The 18,767-nt window shown below is 34.2% G+C and overlaps 1 protein-coding gene across 17 annotated transcripts in view; it reads left to right on the top strand.

Annotated features, from left to right (window-relative positions):
* The window catches only part of CDK8 (cyclin dependent kinase 8), a 145,358-nt gene that overhangs the window by 76,019 nt on the left and 50,572 nt on the right, over positions 1–18,767 (top strand). For 13 of the 17 annotated variants that reach the window (XR_010410070.1, XR_010410071.1, XR_010410068.1 and 10 more), the window contains one exon: positions 3,875–4,015. The exons of 2 other annotated variants lie outside the window; for them this stretch is intronic. Coding sequence is in view for 7 of the 15 variants with exons in the window: in XM_064586279.1 (XP_064442349.1) it covers positions 3,875–4,015 (141 nt within the window). In the remaining 8 variants the exon portion in view is untranslated. Of the gene's footprint in view, positions 1–3,874; positions 4,016–9,829; positions 10,040–18,767 lie in introns of all 17 variants that reach the window. 2 more of the 17 variants (XM_064586282.1, XM_064586281.1) reach the window with 1 other exon arrangement.

Raw genomic sequence — 18,767 nt, 5'->3', positions numbered from 1 at the left:
CAGGATTTTTCTGAAGAGCAATTTTGTATTTGAAAAGCTTTATAAACTAAGTGTACTATACAAATGTAGCATACTATTAATCATTTATTGGATATTATTCATACTTAATACTCCATATTCTAATGTATTTCTTATTTCCATCAGCAGAAGTTCAATATTGTACTTACTTGAATTGGGCATGTTCTTGTATAGGAAGAATTCTTTGTGGAAGAGAGCTCCCAATTAAATCCTTGAAGATTCTCAAAGTCAAGTAATTACAGTCAATTAGATTAGTTTTATTTGGTTAGCTAATATAATGACAAAAATGATGTTATATTGATAAAAATTATTATAAACTGAGAATTTAAATTTATCTTGGCTAGATAGCTGAATTACAAACAGCTAACTCAGTATTTTGTATTTACTCAGTAGATTGCTTGGTATTTACATAAGTCTTGGGTAACTATAAAATTTACTCTTTTATTAAACATAACAGTTATGTTCTTTGAAAGTCTGAAATGCCATCTTGGGGATAAGAGTTTATGATATATAATGAAAATAGCAAGATAGCCAAAATATCTTTGAAATATACTCACAAAACTTATATCCTGATCAATCTTGTGTAAAACATGTTAACATAGACTACAGTTTAGAAAATAAAACAAGTAAACAAAAACCCAATATTACATTGAGTTAATTAACAAGTTCTTCACTTCTGTGAACTATATTTTTTCTGGTATTTAATAAGTAATTTAATAAGATCTTTAAGTATTTCACTGTGTTTTGTATACTGTTCTATATTTATATTTACATATTGGTTGTACATTTATTGAGATAAATACAAGAGAAAACATATATACAGATCTTCCTTGACTTACATGGGGTTACATCCTAATAAACCCATCACAAACTGAAAATCTCATTAAGTCAGAAATACATTTAATACACCTGACCAATCGAACATCACAGCCTAGCCTAGCCTACCTTAAATGTGCTGAGAACACTTCTATCAACCTCCAGCTGGACAAAATCATCTAACACAAAGCCTATTTTATAATAAAGTGTTAAATATCTCATGTTAGTTATTGAATACTGTACTGAAAATGAACAATGGAATGGTTGTATGAGTATGGAATCATTGTAAATGTATTGGTTGTTTACCCTTGCTGACTGGGTGCAGTACCTCCTGCTGCCCGGGGTCATGAGCAAGTGTTGTACTGCATGTCACCAACCTGGGAAAAGATCAAATTTCAAAATTCGAAGTATAGTTTCTGCTGAATGCTTGTCGCTTTTACTCCATCATAAAGCCAAAAAGTCAAGTTGAACCATTGTAAATTGGGACCGTTGATACTGCTATGCAAGGGATTATAATCTTCTGGCTCGATTTTAGATATCTTTAAAATTTACATTTTTCATTCAGCTGTAGTTTGTAAATATAAATACAAAATTTTGAAATAAAACTAGTAGAAATTCCAGTAAAATTGCTCAAAAGTAAGTTAGCCTTCTAAAAATAGTAAAATAGTTTTAAACTCTTTTGCTAATTTCCAGTACTAGCCTCATTTACATAATTTTAACCAACAGATTTCAGAAATTGACACTTATATGGGTTTCATATACTTTCAGATTTATAAGAAATATTTTTTGCTCTGTAGATTCCTGTTTTCCATGAGTAAATGCAGTTTGATTCAAATTGTTTTTATGTTATCTGGAAAGAATTGTTTTCGAACTGAAAGTAGACGTCAAATTTTCTGTTTTATGAAACTGCTGTCCAAGGTCAATGCTGGTTGTAAATATTTTTGTTGTTGTAGCTTCTGTTCTTTTAAAAATAAATCTAATCAAATCAAATTGGGATTCTGTTAATAAAAATTTGTTAAATTAGGGTGGCCAATATTGAATTGAACACTCATACTCAAGCCTAACATGAAATCAAATTATATGACCCAAATTTATGAGAAATTTTCTAGGCTGCTTTATAAACATGATTTGTAATAAAACATGATTTGTAAAGTTGAACATAGGAGATAGTATTGTATTCAGTATAATTCCTAGCAGGCTAGTATGTGATATCTAATTTTACATGTAGGTATAATAATTATACTTTTATAAATTATGCTGCATGCAGTGTTCCCAGATGTGTATATATCGTCATCATTGGCTTTATTGTCATCTTATTAATATTCATTTAAGTCACGTAAGGACTTTTAATGTTCATTTTAATAAAAATCAAATAATTGACTTTACTCAAACCTCCTTTATCCATTTTATTTTCTTATTTTAATTGGAATATTGAAATGAATTAGCTGGGCTAAGGCGGCGGAGAGTAACAAAAACAGTCCCAGTAAAAAGAGTCATTTAAAAAAATTGCTCAGGTATTGGTGAAATTTCATGATAAGCACACCACATATTTGTTATATAGCCCTGGAATAAAAATGAAGGTAAGAGATTTCTCCAGTGTAGTTATAAAATACTGGTTTAAAAAAAAGTATTTTGTTAAACCCTAATGAAAGTATTTATAAAGAAATGCATATGGCATCATTTATTGCACCTCCCTACATATGCTTCTATTCTTATTCTGGCAGATTTTAATTGTTAAAAATGATGTATTTCAGTCTATTTTTATTAAGCTCTAGAGAACCACTAGCTCTTATTAAGGTGAACAGACTTCATTGTCACACCATTTCTTAGGATAGGTGACAGAACATTCTAGATTATTGAATTGTAGCTCTGTTTTGTTTGACTGTTTTTAAATACTTTGGAAAAATAACTGAGAAGAAAATTAAAATAGTGTAATGCTGCTAGTAAAGTATAGATTAATCATACTACATGCATGCTGACTGATAGAGTTTACCTTCCCACCAGGTAGTCTTTGCTATATATTTTTCCTCTGGAAAGTAAAACTCCTTCACTCATTAATTACTAGTTATTCTTTATCCATGTTCTACTTTCTATATCATAAGAAAATAGGAAGTGAAAATGTTGACCTCTAATATAAAATATGTCAATTATGTTTATTAATTTCAAGAATATGCTTAATATTCACTCAGAAATACTGCTCAAGAGTCTGTTCATGTTCACATGAGGTGCCAGGCATATACCTGTGTTTTACACACAGCAGAGTTGACTTCACCTGACTTGTAGGTGTTCTTACAGTTTAAAAGTGCTTTAATTAAAATGAAGAAACCTGTCAAGAGAGTTTGAAACATTGGATCTTGTTTCTTTTGAGGTACATTTACTTATAAAGTGATTTTTCTATTTATAAAGTGGTATTGTGTTTTACCAGATGTCCAAAGCTTTTAATGGGTTTAAGGCTGTTTTTTTCTCATCTGAGTCTTTCATGTTTCTAAATATTTTCAATGTGAACTGGTCATTTACATGTTATTTCTTTATGCTTCTGTGTATTTTATTGAAGTAATTTCCCTGTTTGCTTTTTGCTTGGTTTATAACCCATGCGTTGTAAATAGGTACCACATCTGTGCTGTGTCAGCCAACCCAGGAGTACCTCTTGAAATTTGTTTTTTGTTTTTTTTTTCTTTTCATTTAATAACTACAGATAAAAAAGATTCTGTTCTTGAAAATTTCCACCAGGTAAACAGGGATCAGGTATACTCTGAAAGTAATTTTTAATTATACTTTCAAAATAAAATCACATTGTTCTCTGCTTCTGTGTTGCAGTCATTTATTTTCTGAGACATGATCATATGCTTAAGAAATGAAACTTCAGCTCCAGTTATTAGGAAATTTTAAATTTATGTTATCCAGCAGAATGTAAGATGATATTTTCAGTATCTTTGGGAATCCCTGAGTGTTTCTTTTTCTGGCACGAAAATATTATACATCAGATTATCTTTCCCTCTTTTCCTTTTTAAGCTTCTGGTGGTATTTTTGTTTCTTTCAGCATATAATCAAGTTTCACAGAGCTTCTAAAGCAAACAAGAAGCCAGTTCAGTTACCTCGGGGAATGGTGAAGTCACTATTATATCAGATCCTAGATGGGATTCACTACCTGCATGCTAACTGGGTGTTGCACAGGGATTTGGTAAGTTGATATGTAGTTAGGTCTAAGCTAGAAAGATGCCTTTATAGTTGGATGATTTTCTAGTTGTCTCTAGATATTAGTGGTACATAGACCTGCAAACCTTATAGAGTGAGAGTGCTGTAGTCTCATAACATAGTCTAGCCTTGTGCTGTTTATATGATGCATCCTACTCCTCTGACATAAAGTGGCTGGGGTTCAGTGAAGAAGTGAAAGAGGGCACATTTATTTTCCTAAGCTTTTGTTTACTTTTAAGTCTGTAAAGAAGTATGGACTTGCTTGATTCTTAGCTGCTAGGCAAACTCTAGAAATTGATATATTTATGAATAACTTGGAAATGAAACTTTTGGAGCCTACCGCATACTAAGTTACGTATTAGAAGAGGTGATGTTAATTCAATCTGCTTATTTTTTAAGCCTCACTATATTAGTAGCATGTTTTTTAGTCATAATTAAGAACTTTATTCAGAAGCCTTGCCATGTTAAGGTACATTGAATTTTTAAGAATTTAGAAACTTGGGCGCCTGGGTGGCTCAGTTGGTTAAGCGACTGCCTTCGGCTCAGGTCATGATCCTGGAGTCTCTGGATCGAGTCCCGCATCGGGCTCCCTGCTCGGCGGGGAGTCTGCTTCTCCCTCTGACCTTCCTCCCTCTCATGCTCTCTGTCTCTCATTCTCTCTCTCTCAAATAAATAAATAAAATCTTTAAAAAAAAAAAAAAAGAATTTAGAAACTTCAGAAATTGGCTTTCTTATTTTTATTTTACATGGCAGAATAATTTACGCCTTTTTAAAACCCATCTAGCATTAATATGTTCATTAAATTGTGCATTATTCATTACTCTTCATGGATGAAAATTTAAATCTCAAATTCCCCTTATTGCATAATTACATTGTGCTTTTGTTGTTCTTTTCTTTGGAAAGGTGGTAACTATAGTAAAGTTTATAACAATGCCTTCATTCCAAACAATTACAAAGACAATTCTGGAACTGATGATTTGGTCTCTAATCACATGTGTTACATTGGAAAAAACCCTGTAGAATTTAAGCCAGAGCTGATCTGCCTCTTGCACATATTCTTTCCAGGCTGCTGTATATTTAGTACCTTCAGATCAGATGTTCCAGTGTCATAGTTTCTAGTTCTTTCTTCTATCTTCAATAAATCTCCTTTCAATATGTTTAATGGTATTTATTTTATCTCTAGTTCTCATACCTAGAAAGCATTTAGACCGGGACCGATAACATCAGAAATTTGTTTGAAACAACTTTTTTCCTTATGTAAACTTTATTTTTAATATTATTGGAATATTCATGGTGGATTTATAGAACAGAAGTAGGACAAATCCATTGGCTCCTTTTATGAATCTGAAAACAAATTTCAACCTTTAGGGGTGTAGTCAACTTAGGGAAAAACTATTACTACTTTTGAGCTACTGACCTTTTTTATGATCTCTAAAAGAATAAAATCTGGCAAAAGGGTATTTTTCCCTAATTATGCTGAGATGACACTACATTTTCTTTTTATAGTAAATTATTTTTCATCATTAAAATATATATGTTTATTAGATGAATGCAAATAATACAAACCAGTATTTAAATTGTTAATGCATAATGTACTTAAACCACTTAAAGTAATATTAACTACAGTAGTGAAAATAATTATAAAGTTTAATTTTTTTTATTTCTCTTTTGGGATAGTTCTTTCTATTGGTGCAGCCTAAATGAGTTGTTTTTGACCTAGGGATAGTGTAAGATATGTCATTTCAAAGGTCTCTGTTAGTGGTGTGCCAGGAGGTGGGGGCCGGGGGGGGGCAGTGCATTCTAGATGCCAGTATCAGAGGGATGCACTCTCTGGAGATGATTTAAAAAGAATGATGAAACAGATGAAAAGTAGTTATTTTCTGTTGTCACCATATGCTGGCAGTTGTGAATGATATCAGTTATAAAATATTCCTGTTCACAGAGCAAACCATTCTGACTCCTCTATCCCCTTTATATGCCACTGCTACTGTTTAGTAGTCAATTTATCCAAAATATTTTCTGAACTGTAATATATTATTTGTGTCCTGCTACCTTTTTGATTTCCCCGTTTGGAGTGAGAGTTCCTGTATTGTCTGTGTGTGACTCCTTACACCTAACTCTTATGAGCATCACAGGCCCACGGAACCATTGTGTCATTAAAGTGGTAACCTCTGCCTCCAGGCTGGATCTTACTGGGTCAGGTGCTTACTTCTTGAATTTGTTCTCAATTTTTTAAAGGAAGATTCATTACGGCAGTTTTGTTGTTGGTTTTGTTGTTGTTGTTTTTAAATGTGCCCACCTTCCTGCTAACTAAAAAATAGATTTTGGAGTTTTGAGGTTATATGATGTTCAACTGTAGTTACATTAGAAATTCATATATGAATACTTCTTTATATATGAATTTCTAATGTAAAATAGTTACTTTAAAGAATGTTCTTCAGAAGCTGTATAACATGACTTTTTAAACTCTTTCTCAATATTTATTATTATTTGCAGATGAAATATTTACCCTATAAGAATAAATATAATTAATAGTTAATTTCATTCCTTGCTTCTTTTCAGTCAAGTTTAGATGAAATGTGGCAATATTGACCTTAGCCGACCTATATAGATTTCTCATGTTTTGAATTGAACCAATTGGTTGAGTTGCTGACTTGCCAAGAGAAACATCATACCAAAATGGATAATTGGCACAGACTCCCTAAAAACATCATTTTAATAATGCCCCAGAATGTTATTGAAGCTTTTGCTCAATAAAATTGTCTTCGTTATTAATAGACACACTGGTTTGAGATGATAGAGTTACGAAGTTCTTTGTTTGATATGTGCACTTGAACTTTAACAATTAATAATCCTATTTAATAAATAAAGATTAATTTTGTCACTGTTAATCATCACATAGTAGCAGATCAGTAACTGGGGTCTGTCATCCTTGATGTGAAATAGAGATTTAATAATTCTGGAACTCTGGTTGGAATGAAGTTGGTAATAAATGCATTTGTGTGTAGCTGTTTTAAGAATGGGCCTGAAAGGAAACACATGCAATATTTATTTTTGTGAGATAATTTATGATCTAAGCCAAACTTTTTTAGTTCTAGAACATTAAAATATGTATGTATAAGTTGGTTTGCTTTTACACTTTATCTGTTTGCTGTAAGTAGAGATAAATAAAAACAAAGGTGTATGCTTTGTTCTTCCTTTGATTACACTCCTTTCTCTTTCTTCCTTTATTCTCTCCTTGGGAAATGAATGTAGTCTGACCAACAGGCTATAGTCCTGGTTCTGGCATTACCACATGTATCAGGATTCTCCAGAGAAACAGAATGTGTGTGTGTGTGTGTAGAAAAAGAGAGAGAGAGATTTATTTTAAGGAGTTCCCTCAGGCAAATTGTGGAGGCTTGGTAAGTCCAAAATCTACAGGATAGGCCAGAAGGCTGGATACTAAAGGGAAGAGTTGCAGTCAAATACAAAGGCAGTATGCTGGCAGACTTCTGTCTTGCTTCGGGGAGATCAGTCTGTGTTCTATTAAAGTCTTCAGTTGATTGAATAAGGCCCACCAGTGTTATGGAGGGTGAGCTGCTTTACTCAAAGTCTACCAATTTAAATGTTAATCTCATCAAAAAACAGCTTCACAGAAACATTCAGAAAAATGTTTGACCAAATATGTGGGCATCATGGCCCAGCCAAGCTGGCACACAAAATAACCATCCTATACAAATGAGTAAACAGAGGCACAGAGTTGAAACAGTATGGGACCAGTTAATTCCATTTTTACCCCCCAGTTATCTGCTTATATAAAATAGTAGGAGTGTTGGGTTAAGGAATATTAAGATATTTTACCTGCTACTATAAAGAGGAACTAAGTGTGAAATCTTAACGAAAACTTCAAGTAAAAGATATTATTTAAGTGACTCAAAATAAGGAAAGGTTTGAAGTCTATTAGCCTGATTGGGTTGAGTTTGGTAGTTTTCTGAGCACAAAATAAAAAGACAGTAAGCACCAAAATCATATTTGATACTTCTTGTGTAGAAGCCAAAGTTTGATTTGGCAATGGTGTCTGAAGTTTTTCCTCTGAAAACAATGGTGTCTGAAGTCTTTCCTCTAAAATGGTAGTCCTGTTTGACTGAGTTAAAGCACATTGGCAAGTCCATGAGGATTTATCACTAATAGTACCTCTACTATGACCGTTTTAGGACACCCAGCCACCCGGCCAGTTCACTCTCTCGTCTGTCTGACCTCTTTCAGTAGAAACAAGTATTTTTTGTATAACTTCCTAATTTTAGGATTGGTTTTCTTGTGCAGTTGTGAAATAAATTTCAAAATCAGGTTTTTTGGTCTTTTTTTTTTTTTAAATGAGAAAAAAATCTGATTAGATTAAAATTTGAAAATCTCTGCATGCCAGTATTTGTGAATTGAAGTGAAAGCTGGTTATGATCTTTTTTTTTCTTCCTTCTCACTCTGTATACCTACTTCCAGCTAACTCAGAGGTTGCCCTACCTACTTGAATCCTTTCTTCCCTTCATCTCTAGTGTTTAAAATTCTATTCATCCTTTAAAGCTCTGCGCCTGCTACCTCAACGATAAAGCCCCCCCCCCCCCCCCCAGTCACCCTAGCTGGAATTGAGAATGTGTACATCTAAAGTCCTTATAGCAGCTACTTTGAACTACTCAAGGGCACTTAAGCTAGTTTGGGTAATAAGTTCTCTATTTGATTATAAATTTCTGAGGGCCAAAGACTGGCTTAATATGTATTTGTATCCCTCCCAGTGCCTTGCAAAATACACAGTGTATACAATACTGCTTATATTTGTTGAATGAATAAACTAGCTCATTTGTAACAGAAACAAAGTGTCTTCCAAGGTGATTCTCCATAGGTTATTTCTGCTACCTGATGTTTTTCTGTGCATACTCTGTTACATTTCTTCTTTTTACTACCTACCCTCTTAGCTCTGTTACGGTTTACTGTAGTCGAGCAGTACAAAAGATCTTCTTTTCATACTATATTTTTAGTTCTTTTCAGCAGCCTCCCTCTTTCTACCTAAAAGAACTCGGCTCTGATCAGTCAGTCCAAAGACCATTCAGCTAATGATACTGATCTGTTGATTTCTTTTATCACACTCTTCCTCTACCCAATTTTTTTTTATTCCACCCAGTGAAAGAAACCTGCTTTACCTATTCATTCATGTTCTTCTCTGATGTCATTTATTTTTTCCCAATGTTTTCCTTTAATCTTAACATTAGGACATCTCCATCATAGGTCCCTTACTTTTTTCAAACGCATCTTAAAAGTCCCTTCTGTGTGAATTATACTTAAATTGTAGATAAAGCAGCAGTACCTACCTTCTGAACATACCAGCTGTTCTGAACTCGCGACTCTCGTATTTCACTGTTCTACTGTATTTAACTGACCAGTTCATTACTAGTCACAATGTAAATACTTTAATTTCTAGCTAATATTTATTCACTTTTAATTTTCTAGTGCATTCAGTGTTGGCTGAATTTTATGCTTTTGGTTGAAAATATTTGTCCAACCATATCAGGCCATAAAAATGGTTTACACTTAAATCAGACTCTAAATATTAAAGATGTGGGCTTTCAACACATTGCTAAGGAACATAGGAAAGTAGAGTAGTAGTTATTAAGATTGGCCAATTGACCATTAATTTTTGTTAAGTATATATCAAGTTCTCATATGGTCATTAATGTGTTCCACTTTTTAAAAAAACTGCTATTCAAAGTTTCATTTTAATTATTACCTTGATTTTTTTTTTTAAGATTTTATTTATTTATTTATTTGACAGAGAGCACGAGCAGGGAGAATGGCAGGCAGAGGGAGAGAGAGAAGCAGGCTCCCTGCAGAGCAAGGGAAGCCCGATGTGGTACTCAATCCCAGGACCCCGGGATCATGACCTGAGCCAAAGGCAGTCGCTTAACCAACTGAGTCACCCAGGCGCCCTACCTTAATGGTTTTATCATAGTGGTATTTAACTTGGAACGACCTGGCACCTAAGGTAGTATTTTCATCCTGTTGCACTAAGTGGAGTGTAATATTAAGTGAGAGATACTGTAACTTTTCATCATAGTTTTTTTTTTATTATTAATCAAACTGAATTACAAGGCTATATATGAAATTTGCTTTGTTGGACTATTGCAACTATTAGCTATAATCACTCTTGCCCTAAACTAATTCAAAATAGTCTTTTTTTTTTTTTAAGATTTTATTTATTTACTTGACAGAGAGAGAGACACAGCAAGAGAGGGAACACAAGCAGGGGGAGTGGGAGAGGGAGAAGCAGGCCTCCTGCCGAGCAGGGAGCCCGATGTGGGGCTCGATCCCAGGACCCTGGGATCATGACCTGAGCTGTAGGCAGACGCTTAACAACTGAGCCACCTAGGCGCCTCTCAAAATAGTTTTTTATGCCACAGTAAAATTTCTTAGAAAATAAATCTCTACAGAGATTTCCTTTAGGTCTATGCCAATGGAGATGTGCTACCATGAGAAGTACATCATGTGAAATAGCCCTGTGGGCCACTGTGTATACATATTTAAAAGAGGCTCAAGCCATTTCAAAGCTTTAATATGACTTAAAAAAAAAAAACTGATAGTGCTGTTGCCCTGCAGTTAATTTTAATTATCCCGAGTAACTTGGAATCACTTGGTGGGGCTTCAGCTGTCCTTAGTGAAGGATGGGTTGGTTTCCTAGCAACCATCAAATAAGATCAAAATCTCTGAGTGAGCCAGGCACTGAAACTCAATTTCAAGGGCCTTCTTTATCAAGGCATCTTATCATGTACTGATGGTAGCATGATGAATTATGGGGGTATTCTGGGTCTGATTCTCTTTATTTGAGTGAAGATTGCCTGGTTTATTCGTTTTGCTTACCAATACTAATATTTGCTTCGTGGTCACATGGTTTGTTTTGAGGTGCACGTTTTATTGTCTGTTGAATTCTGTCACTAATAAGTGGAAAAATGGAGAGGCAAAGAGGGTAAATGACTTGATTCTGGTTACTTGGAGAACTGTAACACAGCTGGATCACTAAATGTAGGGATTTTTCTTCTAGGTCAGTGATTTTTAAATTGCAGGTTGTAAGCCATAAGTGAGTCAGGAAAGCACACAACACAACCAGCCTTTTTATTTTTTATTTTTTTAATGGCCTTAGAATAAAAAAAAATCAGAGTACATCATATGTATTAAGGGCAGTTATTGTTTCCTGAAACTTTTGTTTCACTTATATATATTTATATGTGAATATCATCATTTAATATTAAATGATTTTCTTCCTGTGGGTTGTCTTCAGAAAGGTTTGAAAGCCGCTGCACTTTACTATTTCCCAAAAGGTATTTGATACAGTTAGGAAAAGAAGAAAAAACTTACTCAAATCTTTAGAAAATACTTAGTCCCAAATTATAAGTACTTTAATGTTTTACACAAAATTCTTGACAGTGATGACTGAATTATTTTGAATAGCAGCTGCCTTTAGGGAATACATTTTTCTTTTTTTATAAAGATTTTATTTATTAATTTGACAGAGAGACAGCGAGAGAGGGAACACAAGCAGGGGGAGTGGGAGAGGGAGAAGCAGGCCTCCCACCCAGCAGGGAGCCCGATGCGGGGCTCGATCCCAGGACCCTGGGATCATGACCTGAGCCAAAGGCAGATGCTTAACAGACTGAGCCACCCAGGCGCCACGGGAATACATTTTTCTAAGTAGGGTTTATTTATGGGTGGGAGAATTTCTGACAATTTTCACTTTCTTCCTTTAATAACTTTTAAATTGTCCGAATAGTTTGCAGTTAACATGTATTATTGTAATCAGAAAAAAGTGTTCCATCTGGACTAGAAACTGAGGAAAATGTCTAGTTAGGCTGTTATTAAAGTTCACACATAGTATTCAATGTGGCTTAGGGTGTTCATATGTTGTTAAAGAATGATGCTACTAAAAAAAAAGGAAAACAGAAAAAATGGACATACATTTTCTTTCTACCTAAAAAGAAGGCCAGTAAATTCTTTTTTTTAAGATTTAATTTATTTGTTTGAGAGAGCGAGAACGCGTGAGAGAGCAGGACCCGGAGATCACAACCCCAGCCGAAGTTAGACGCTTAACTGACTGAGTCACCCAGGCACCCCAGGGCCAGTAAATTCTTTAGGGGAAAAAAAAAAAAAAACAAGCAGAAAGGACCCTGAGATCACTCATATGTGGGAACAGGCAAAGCAACAAAATAATTAAACAGTTGGGAAGAAAGGAGCCTGCATTCACAGCCTCTGTTCTGTTTTTGCCCCTTCTCTGTGCTTTAGTTTCCATGAGTGTGGGGAACATGTTAAGCTTGTTTCTTTAAAACAGAACCTGGGGCGGGGGGGGGGGGGCGGTTTATAGGTGGCTCAGTCAGTTAAGGGTCTGACTCTTGATTTCTGCTCAGATCATGATCTCAAGGTCCTGAGATGGAGCCCCACCTGGAGCCTGCTTGGGATTCTCCATCTCCCTTGCCCACCCGTATACCCCCGTACCTTCGCCGCTGCTGCAGGCTCTCTGTCTCTCAAAAACAAAAACAAAGCAAAGGAATGCCTGCGTGGCTCAGTGCATTAAGCATCTGCATTTGGCTCAGGTCATGATCCCAGAGTCCCAGGTCAGGCTCCCTGCTCAGTGGGGAGTCCGCTTCTCCCTGTGCCTCTCACCCTGCTCATGCCCTCTCTCTCTCAAATAAATAAATAAAATCTAAAACAAAAACAAAAAAATCCAGAGCTTTTGGGAAGAAAAATGCTTTGGGAAATGTCAGGTTTAATCAAGCTTATTGCTTGAGATTTGCTTCATTTATTGGGAACTTCAAGGATTTACTCTAATTTTCTTGTTTGTTTAATTGTGTAGTATTAAGATTGCATCCATAAAATTTAGGCTTGAGGATAAAACATGGGTTTTACTGATGATAACTGATTAAGGCAAACTTAAATGAGGCTTGCATTCATTTTAATTAATATTATGAATATTGTGCTTATTCTAAAGTGTGTTTACTTAAATGACCAATTGGGCAATTTTCCTTGAAAATATTTGATTGTTTGTCAACAGTCTGGTTTATTGACAAATGCTACATTTGCTTAATTTTGATATTAATATTGAGCATACACAATGGACTGTGTTCTATTATTTGTAAATAATGAAAAAGTAGCCCATTTAATTTTACTAAATGGCACAATTGCAAATATACATGTTTATATGGGCAGGTTACAAGTTGGTAATAAAAAATACTGTTACTTGGTTTGCATATTGCTTCTAGGCTACTTTTTCTTAAGATTCTGAATGAGTCTTTTCAGACACTTATCAACACACTAGAATATTTTTAGTCAAATTTCTCACTGATCAAGAATGGTTATTCTAAATAATCTCATCAAGGTTGTTTTTTTTTTAAAAGAGTGTAAGACTATATTTTTTTCCTATTTATTTATTTATTTATCTATTTATTTATTTATTTATTTTGATGTAGTGTTCCATGATTCATTGTTCGCGTATAACACCCAGTGCTCCATTCAATAATGCCCTCTTTAATACCCATCACCAGGCTAACCCATCCCTCCACCCCCCTCCCCTCTAGAACCCTCCATTTATTTCTCGGAAGAGTGTAAGACTATATTTTTGAGTGACCCTGAAAATTTAGTAGAAGTAGAGGACTATCATAGTTTTAAGTCAGATATAATCTTTTCTCTACTTTTGACATAATTGATGTGATACATCATTATATCAGTGATACATCATTATATCATTTATATAAGTGCTTCCATGTTTATAAACAAAATTTACTATCATCTAGAGCAGTGTGCTTCTAAAAATAGGACAGATTTGGGAAGGTTTTGTTTAAAAAGCTTTCGAATCATACTAATGACAAGAACTTACCAGGTCTCTGCCTGCATCTGATAATAAGTTATTACTGCTGGATATAGTGTTAGTGGTGAATCCCCACTTTTTCTTTTTTGGCCTTCAGACTTTTACATTAGGAAAAGAGAAATACATTGTAGTTAAAATACAAAGAAATGGTTTTTCCAAAAAAAAGTTTCAGAATTCTCTGAATTATACTCTGAAAGAGCATATAAAAATTAATATTCCAGTCTAACTTTCTGATAGTAGAGTCAGGCCTTAGAGTATCAGAGTATTATATTGTTTTCCAGACTTCTGAAGATTTGCCAAGTAATTTAATCTTTAAGGATAGAATATATTAGGTAAGGTTTTGTCTTATCTCAGCTAAAATTGTCATCTAAACCTGTTTAAAGTCATAGGCTTCCATGGCCACATATATCTTTCAGTAAGTCTTTTTCAGTTTGACTACTGTATGTCTTTACCAGATACAAGCAAATGAGAAGTGGTCATATAGGAGGGGAAAAGTAAGTCTTCCTAAAGAAATAAACATACGCAGTTAGCCATATTTCAAAGTCAGTTCAACATAAAAGCTCAAGATTTTGTGTAAATGCTTGTAAATGCTGTTCTAATCAACACATTGGAATTTTTTTTGAGATTTAGTAAAAAAGTTTCCTCGGGTACAGTTAGATATTAAGTTGGCAATAGTTATTAAATTAACTATTGAAAAGTATTTCTTTATTAAAGTTCTACCCTTTAGAACTGGGATTTTACTTTTTCTTCAGAGTATAGCTGGGATTTTACTTTTTCTTCAGAGTATCACTTTGTTGTAATTACCAATGTCTGTTTTTATTATTTAATTTATGTATAATTTGCCTTCAGATATATATCATGCCATATATCTAGTACTCTTAAGTAGGTATATAATGTGAGGATTCCCAACTCAGTGCTAAAATAGATGTCTGAGGGGTGCCTGAGTGGTTGTCAGTTAAGCATCCAGACTTTTGTTTTAAGGCCCAGATATTCATCTCATGGGTCCTGAGATTGAGCCCCGCAGCAGGCTCCGGGCTTAGCAGGGAGTCTGCCTGAAGATTCCCTCCCTCTGTCCCCTCCCCCAACTCACAAGTGTGTGCTCTCTCTCCAAAATAAATAAATCTTTCTAAAAAATAAAATAGATGTTCTGAATTTCCGAGATTAGTTTCAATTCTCTAGAATTTATGATCTTTTCAAATTACAGATGGGCTTGTGATTTAGGTCAGTGCTGTTTAAGATGCCTGTTTAATAAAAATGTAAATGATGGGAGATAGACTGCTAATTTTTTTTAATCATTGAGTTTAAAAATGTGTTTATGTAAACACCATGTAACATTTGAAATGAGCATTTTTTTGTTTTCCCTAATTTCATAGACTAACAGACCATAAAGTTGGAAGGCATCTTGGAAGTAACCATTTCCATCCCTTACATGGTGTGGTAATTCTTGCTAATATCTGCAGCAGTTAACCATCCCGTCACCATTCAACATTTCCAGCAGTGACTAGTGTTCTATTACACTAGACTTGTTATTACACAGGTGTATTCCTTAGAGGGTAGAGTCAAAAACTCGGAATGTATAACACTCATTCTTTGGACCCGCTGTTCTTTTGATTGATCTTCTAATTTTTTGTCTGTCTAATTAACACCAGCTGGTAAAATCAGATGTTGTCTGGGCCTTATGGTAAGGAGGAAGAGGGGAATCTAAAAATAAAAAAAGAAGTAGGTGAAAAGTAGGAAGAAGTGAAGAATAACAATAGGAAAAATTAAGAAGAAAAATAAGAAATGATTGCATGTGGTAAGGACCAATAAGGGATCTTAGGTTATGCATCCTGAAAAATTAGCCCCTATTATAGTGGGCCTAAGATTTGTTCAAATCTTGGTCTACCACTTAATTATATAACTTTTGGTAGGATTAACCTCTGTAAGTGTTAACTTTCCTCATTTATAAATGGGGCCAAACCTTTATTTTTATCTTTTTGATTGAGATTCATTTAAAGTATTAGGACTGTGATTGGCACATAATAATGTTCATTTAGTACATTTTACTTCCAATTCATCATCACTTTGCCCTAGGAATATAAGTATACCTTAAGGGCAGGAACTTTATCCATTTATTTTACTGCTATATCATTTGTACCCAGATTAACACATATTGGATGCACAATAAATATTTATTGAATGAATAAATGGATTCTTATCAATTCTGTCTTCAAAATATATCTCAGATTAAACTACAGTAAGACCTTCCAGTAACTCAGATTTGAATATAGCACATTGGCCATTGGTCCTACGCATCTGACTAGTGTCATTTCCCGAAGAAGAGTAAACTGTGGTGCTTATTGTCAGGGAGACGAAGCTGTGGGAGAGTGAGGGAAGGGCAAAGGAAGGGCATCTTTATTACCCTCCCTTTAAGGGAAGGGCAAATTTGGCAGAGATTCTGCATTCTTGTAGTTCAGTATCTCTAGATCAATCCAGTAAATCAGGAGCCACCAATAGGGAGATTCTAAAATTCTTTGCTGGCAGGACATGAATTTGGATTTTCCAGGTGGACTTCCAGGACTGCTAGTTTATAGGCTCACTTTATTTGTCTCATTAATTTCTGTTCATTTACCCCACAGTAACCTGACCTTCCAGTTTACACTTCCAGTTGAATTTTTTGGACTCCACTTATTGCCTTATGGCTTTACTTCTTTCTATTATTGCTGTTCTAATCCAGGGCACCTGGATTACTGCAAAAACTCCCAAGCAATCAAACATTGTAGTCTTGTGGTTTATATGGTCTAATATCGACATAGCCTTGAGAATGATCCCTCTAAAAAGTAAATCACATATTCCACTACCTAAAATGCCTCCGTAGCTTCCCACCTGTGAGACTGGTACACAGAATCTATCCCAAACATATCATATTACGTCTTTGTACTGCAGACTGGGAAGCAGAAAGCCTGCAGCATTGTTTTATATATCACTAAGAAAGAAAACATTTTGCCAATTTGACTGTCACACAGAAGGTATAAGATAGAACACAGTTACAGAAATAATAAAATTTTAAGGGAAAGTAAAAATTGGAATGTATGAAATGCATTTTTTTCCCTTGTTATTTGGTAATGGTAAATGGCTAGGACCTATTTACTAGTGCAGTGGCAAGTAATTGAGGTGACTATTTTTCTGTCTTTAATGAAAATTCTTAAGTTTCACCATTATATATGATGTTTGTTCTGGGGTTTTGGTGAATACCTTTTATCAGGTTAAAGATGTTTACTTGTATATCTAATTAAGTTGTTTGTTCCTAAATCAAAAATGGATTTTATTTAGTGCTTTTTCTGCATCTTTTGAGATGGTCATATAGCTATTTCCTTTAATCTGTTAATGTGGAAACTTAATTTATAAGGTTTTGTTTTGTTTTTGAAGTTAAACCATCCTTGCATTCATGGGATCAACTGTATTTGGTCTTGATTTTTTTTCAATCACTATTGGATTCCCTTTGCTAATACTTTATTTCATCTTTATTGACAAGTGAGATTGGTCAGTACTCATGTGTTTGTATACTGTCTTTGTTCTGTTTTCATGATTATCAGCTTCAGAAAATGATTTTATTATCTGTGTACAATATAGAAATTATTTATTCTTGTAGGTCGATAAAAGTCATCTGTGAAATTCCGTTTCTGGTGCACTGAAGTGGGGACTGATGATTTTTTACTACAATTTAAAAATTTTTAGTGGTTGTTGAACTATTCTGGTGTCCTACAAAACCCTAGATTAAATAAACATTTTAAAATAAGTACAAATTACCATAATTGGCACTGGAAGAGGTAGAAAAACTAAAGAGACCAGTAACTATGGAAGAAATAAAGACATTTGTCACAGGGCTACCTCTACAAAATGTAACAATTGCACATGGTTTCACATTTGCTTCAACCCTCAAGCAACAGCTAATCCTACACTGTATAAACTATTCTAGAGCAAAAGAAAGTTTCCTTAATAACTCTGTAGGAAGAAAGCATAACACTGACACAAAGCTGGTAAAGATAATGCACACAGCCCACAGAGTTACATATAAGTATTTGTGCATATTTCTTAAGTAAAATGTTAGCAAAAAAGATCCAGAGCGACATTGAAGGAATACTATGCTTTAAGTAAATGAAGCTCATTTTAAGAATGCATGGATGATTTCATATTTGGAAACCTATTAACAGGATTCACAATATTACTAGTGCTAAGAGAATAACACTATGGTTATCTCAGTAGTTGTAAATGTAAAACTTTAGCAAAATTCAGTATGCAGTATTATTTGACAAAATTTAATATTCATTTCTGATTGAAGTTCTTATTAAAAATAAGAAAAGAAGGAAACTTCCAAGCATGAAAAGTATATATATCAAATCAATAACCATTAACCTTTGACCTTCCATCACTACTTATTTAATAATGTTCTGGTACAGAAATAACCTAGATAGCTATGATAGGGGAGGCTCCAAAAAGCAAAAGAGCCTTTATAAGACATTTGTATTAAATATAAATAATACAGATTTAGATATATCTAGAATTATGTCCATCAAGATGTTTGTAATGGTTTAACTCTGTGAGATAAGATTTCAGGTAAATTTCACTTTCTCTCTACTTTCCTATATTTTAATTTTCTACAAGAATGTATATTTTTATTACTTTTTTTAACAGCTGATGTTAAGAATAAGCAGTTTTTTTTAATCTCTAAAAGGTATAAATGACTAAAAGCTAGAAGATATCAAAAGCTACTAGGGGTGTCTCATAGGGCAATATAGAAAAATCATCTTGGGGGCACTGCCCACTTAAGCATGGCACCCTCCCAACCCCCAGGAAGCTTTTGCTTAAGAATCACTACAGC

Source organism: Mirounga angustirostris, unplaced genomic scaffold (genome assembly GCF_029215605.1).
Source record: "Mirounga angustirostris isolate CCGP_5_RB_7025 unplaced genomic scaffold, mMirAng1.0.hap1 SCAF_3, whole genome shotgun sequence".
Lineage (NCBI taxonomy): Eukaryota > Metazoa > Chordata > Mammalia > Carnivora > Phocidae > Mirounga > Mirounga angustirostris.
Note: the sequence above shows the minus strand (reverse complement) of the source record. Positions and strands in the feature narration are given on the sequence as shown.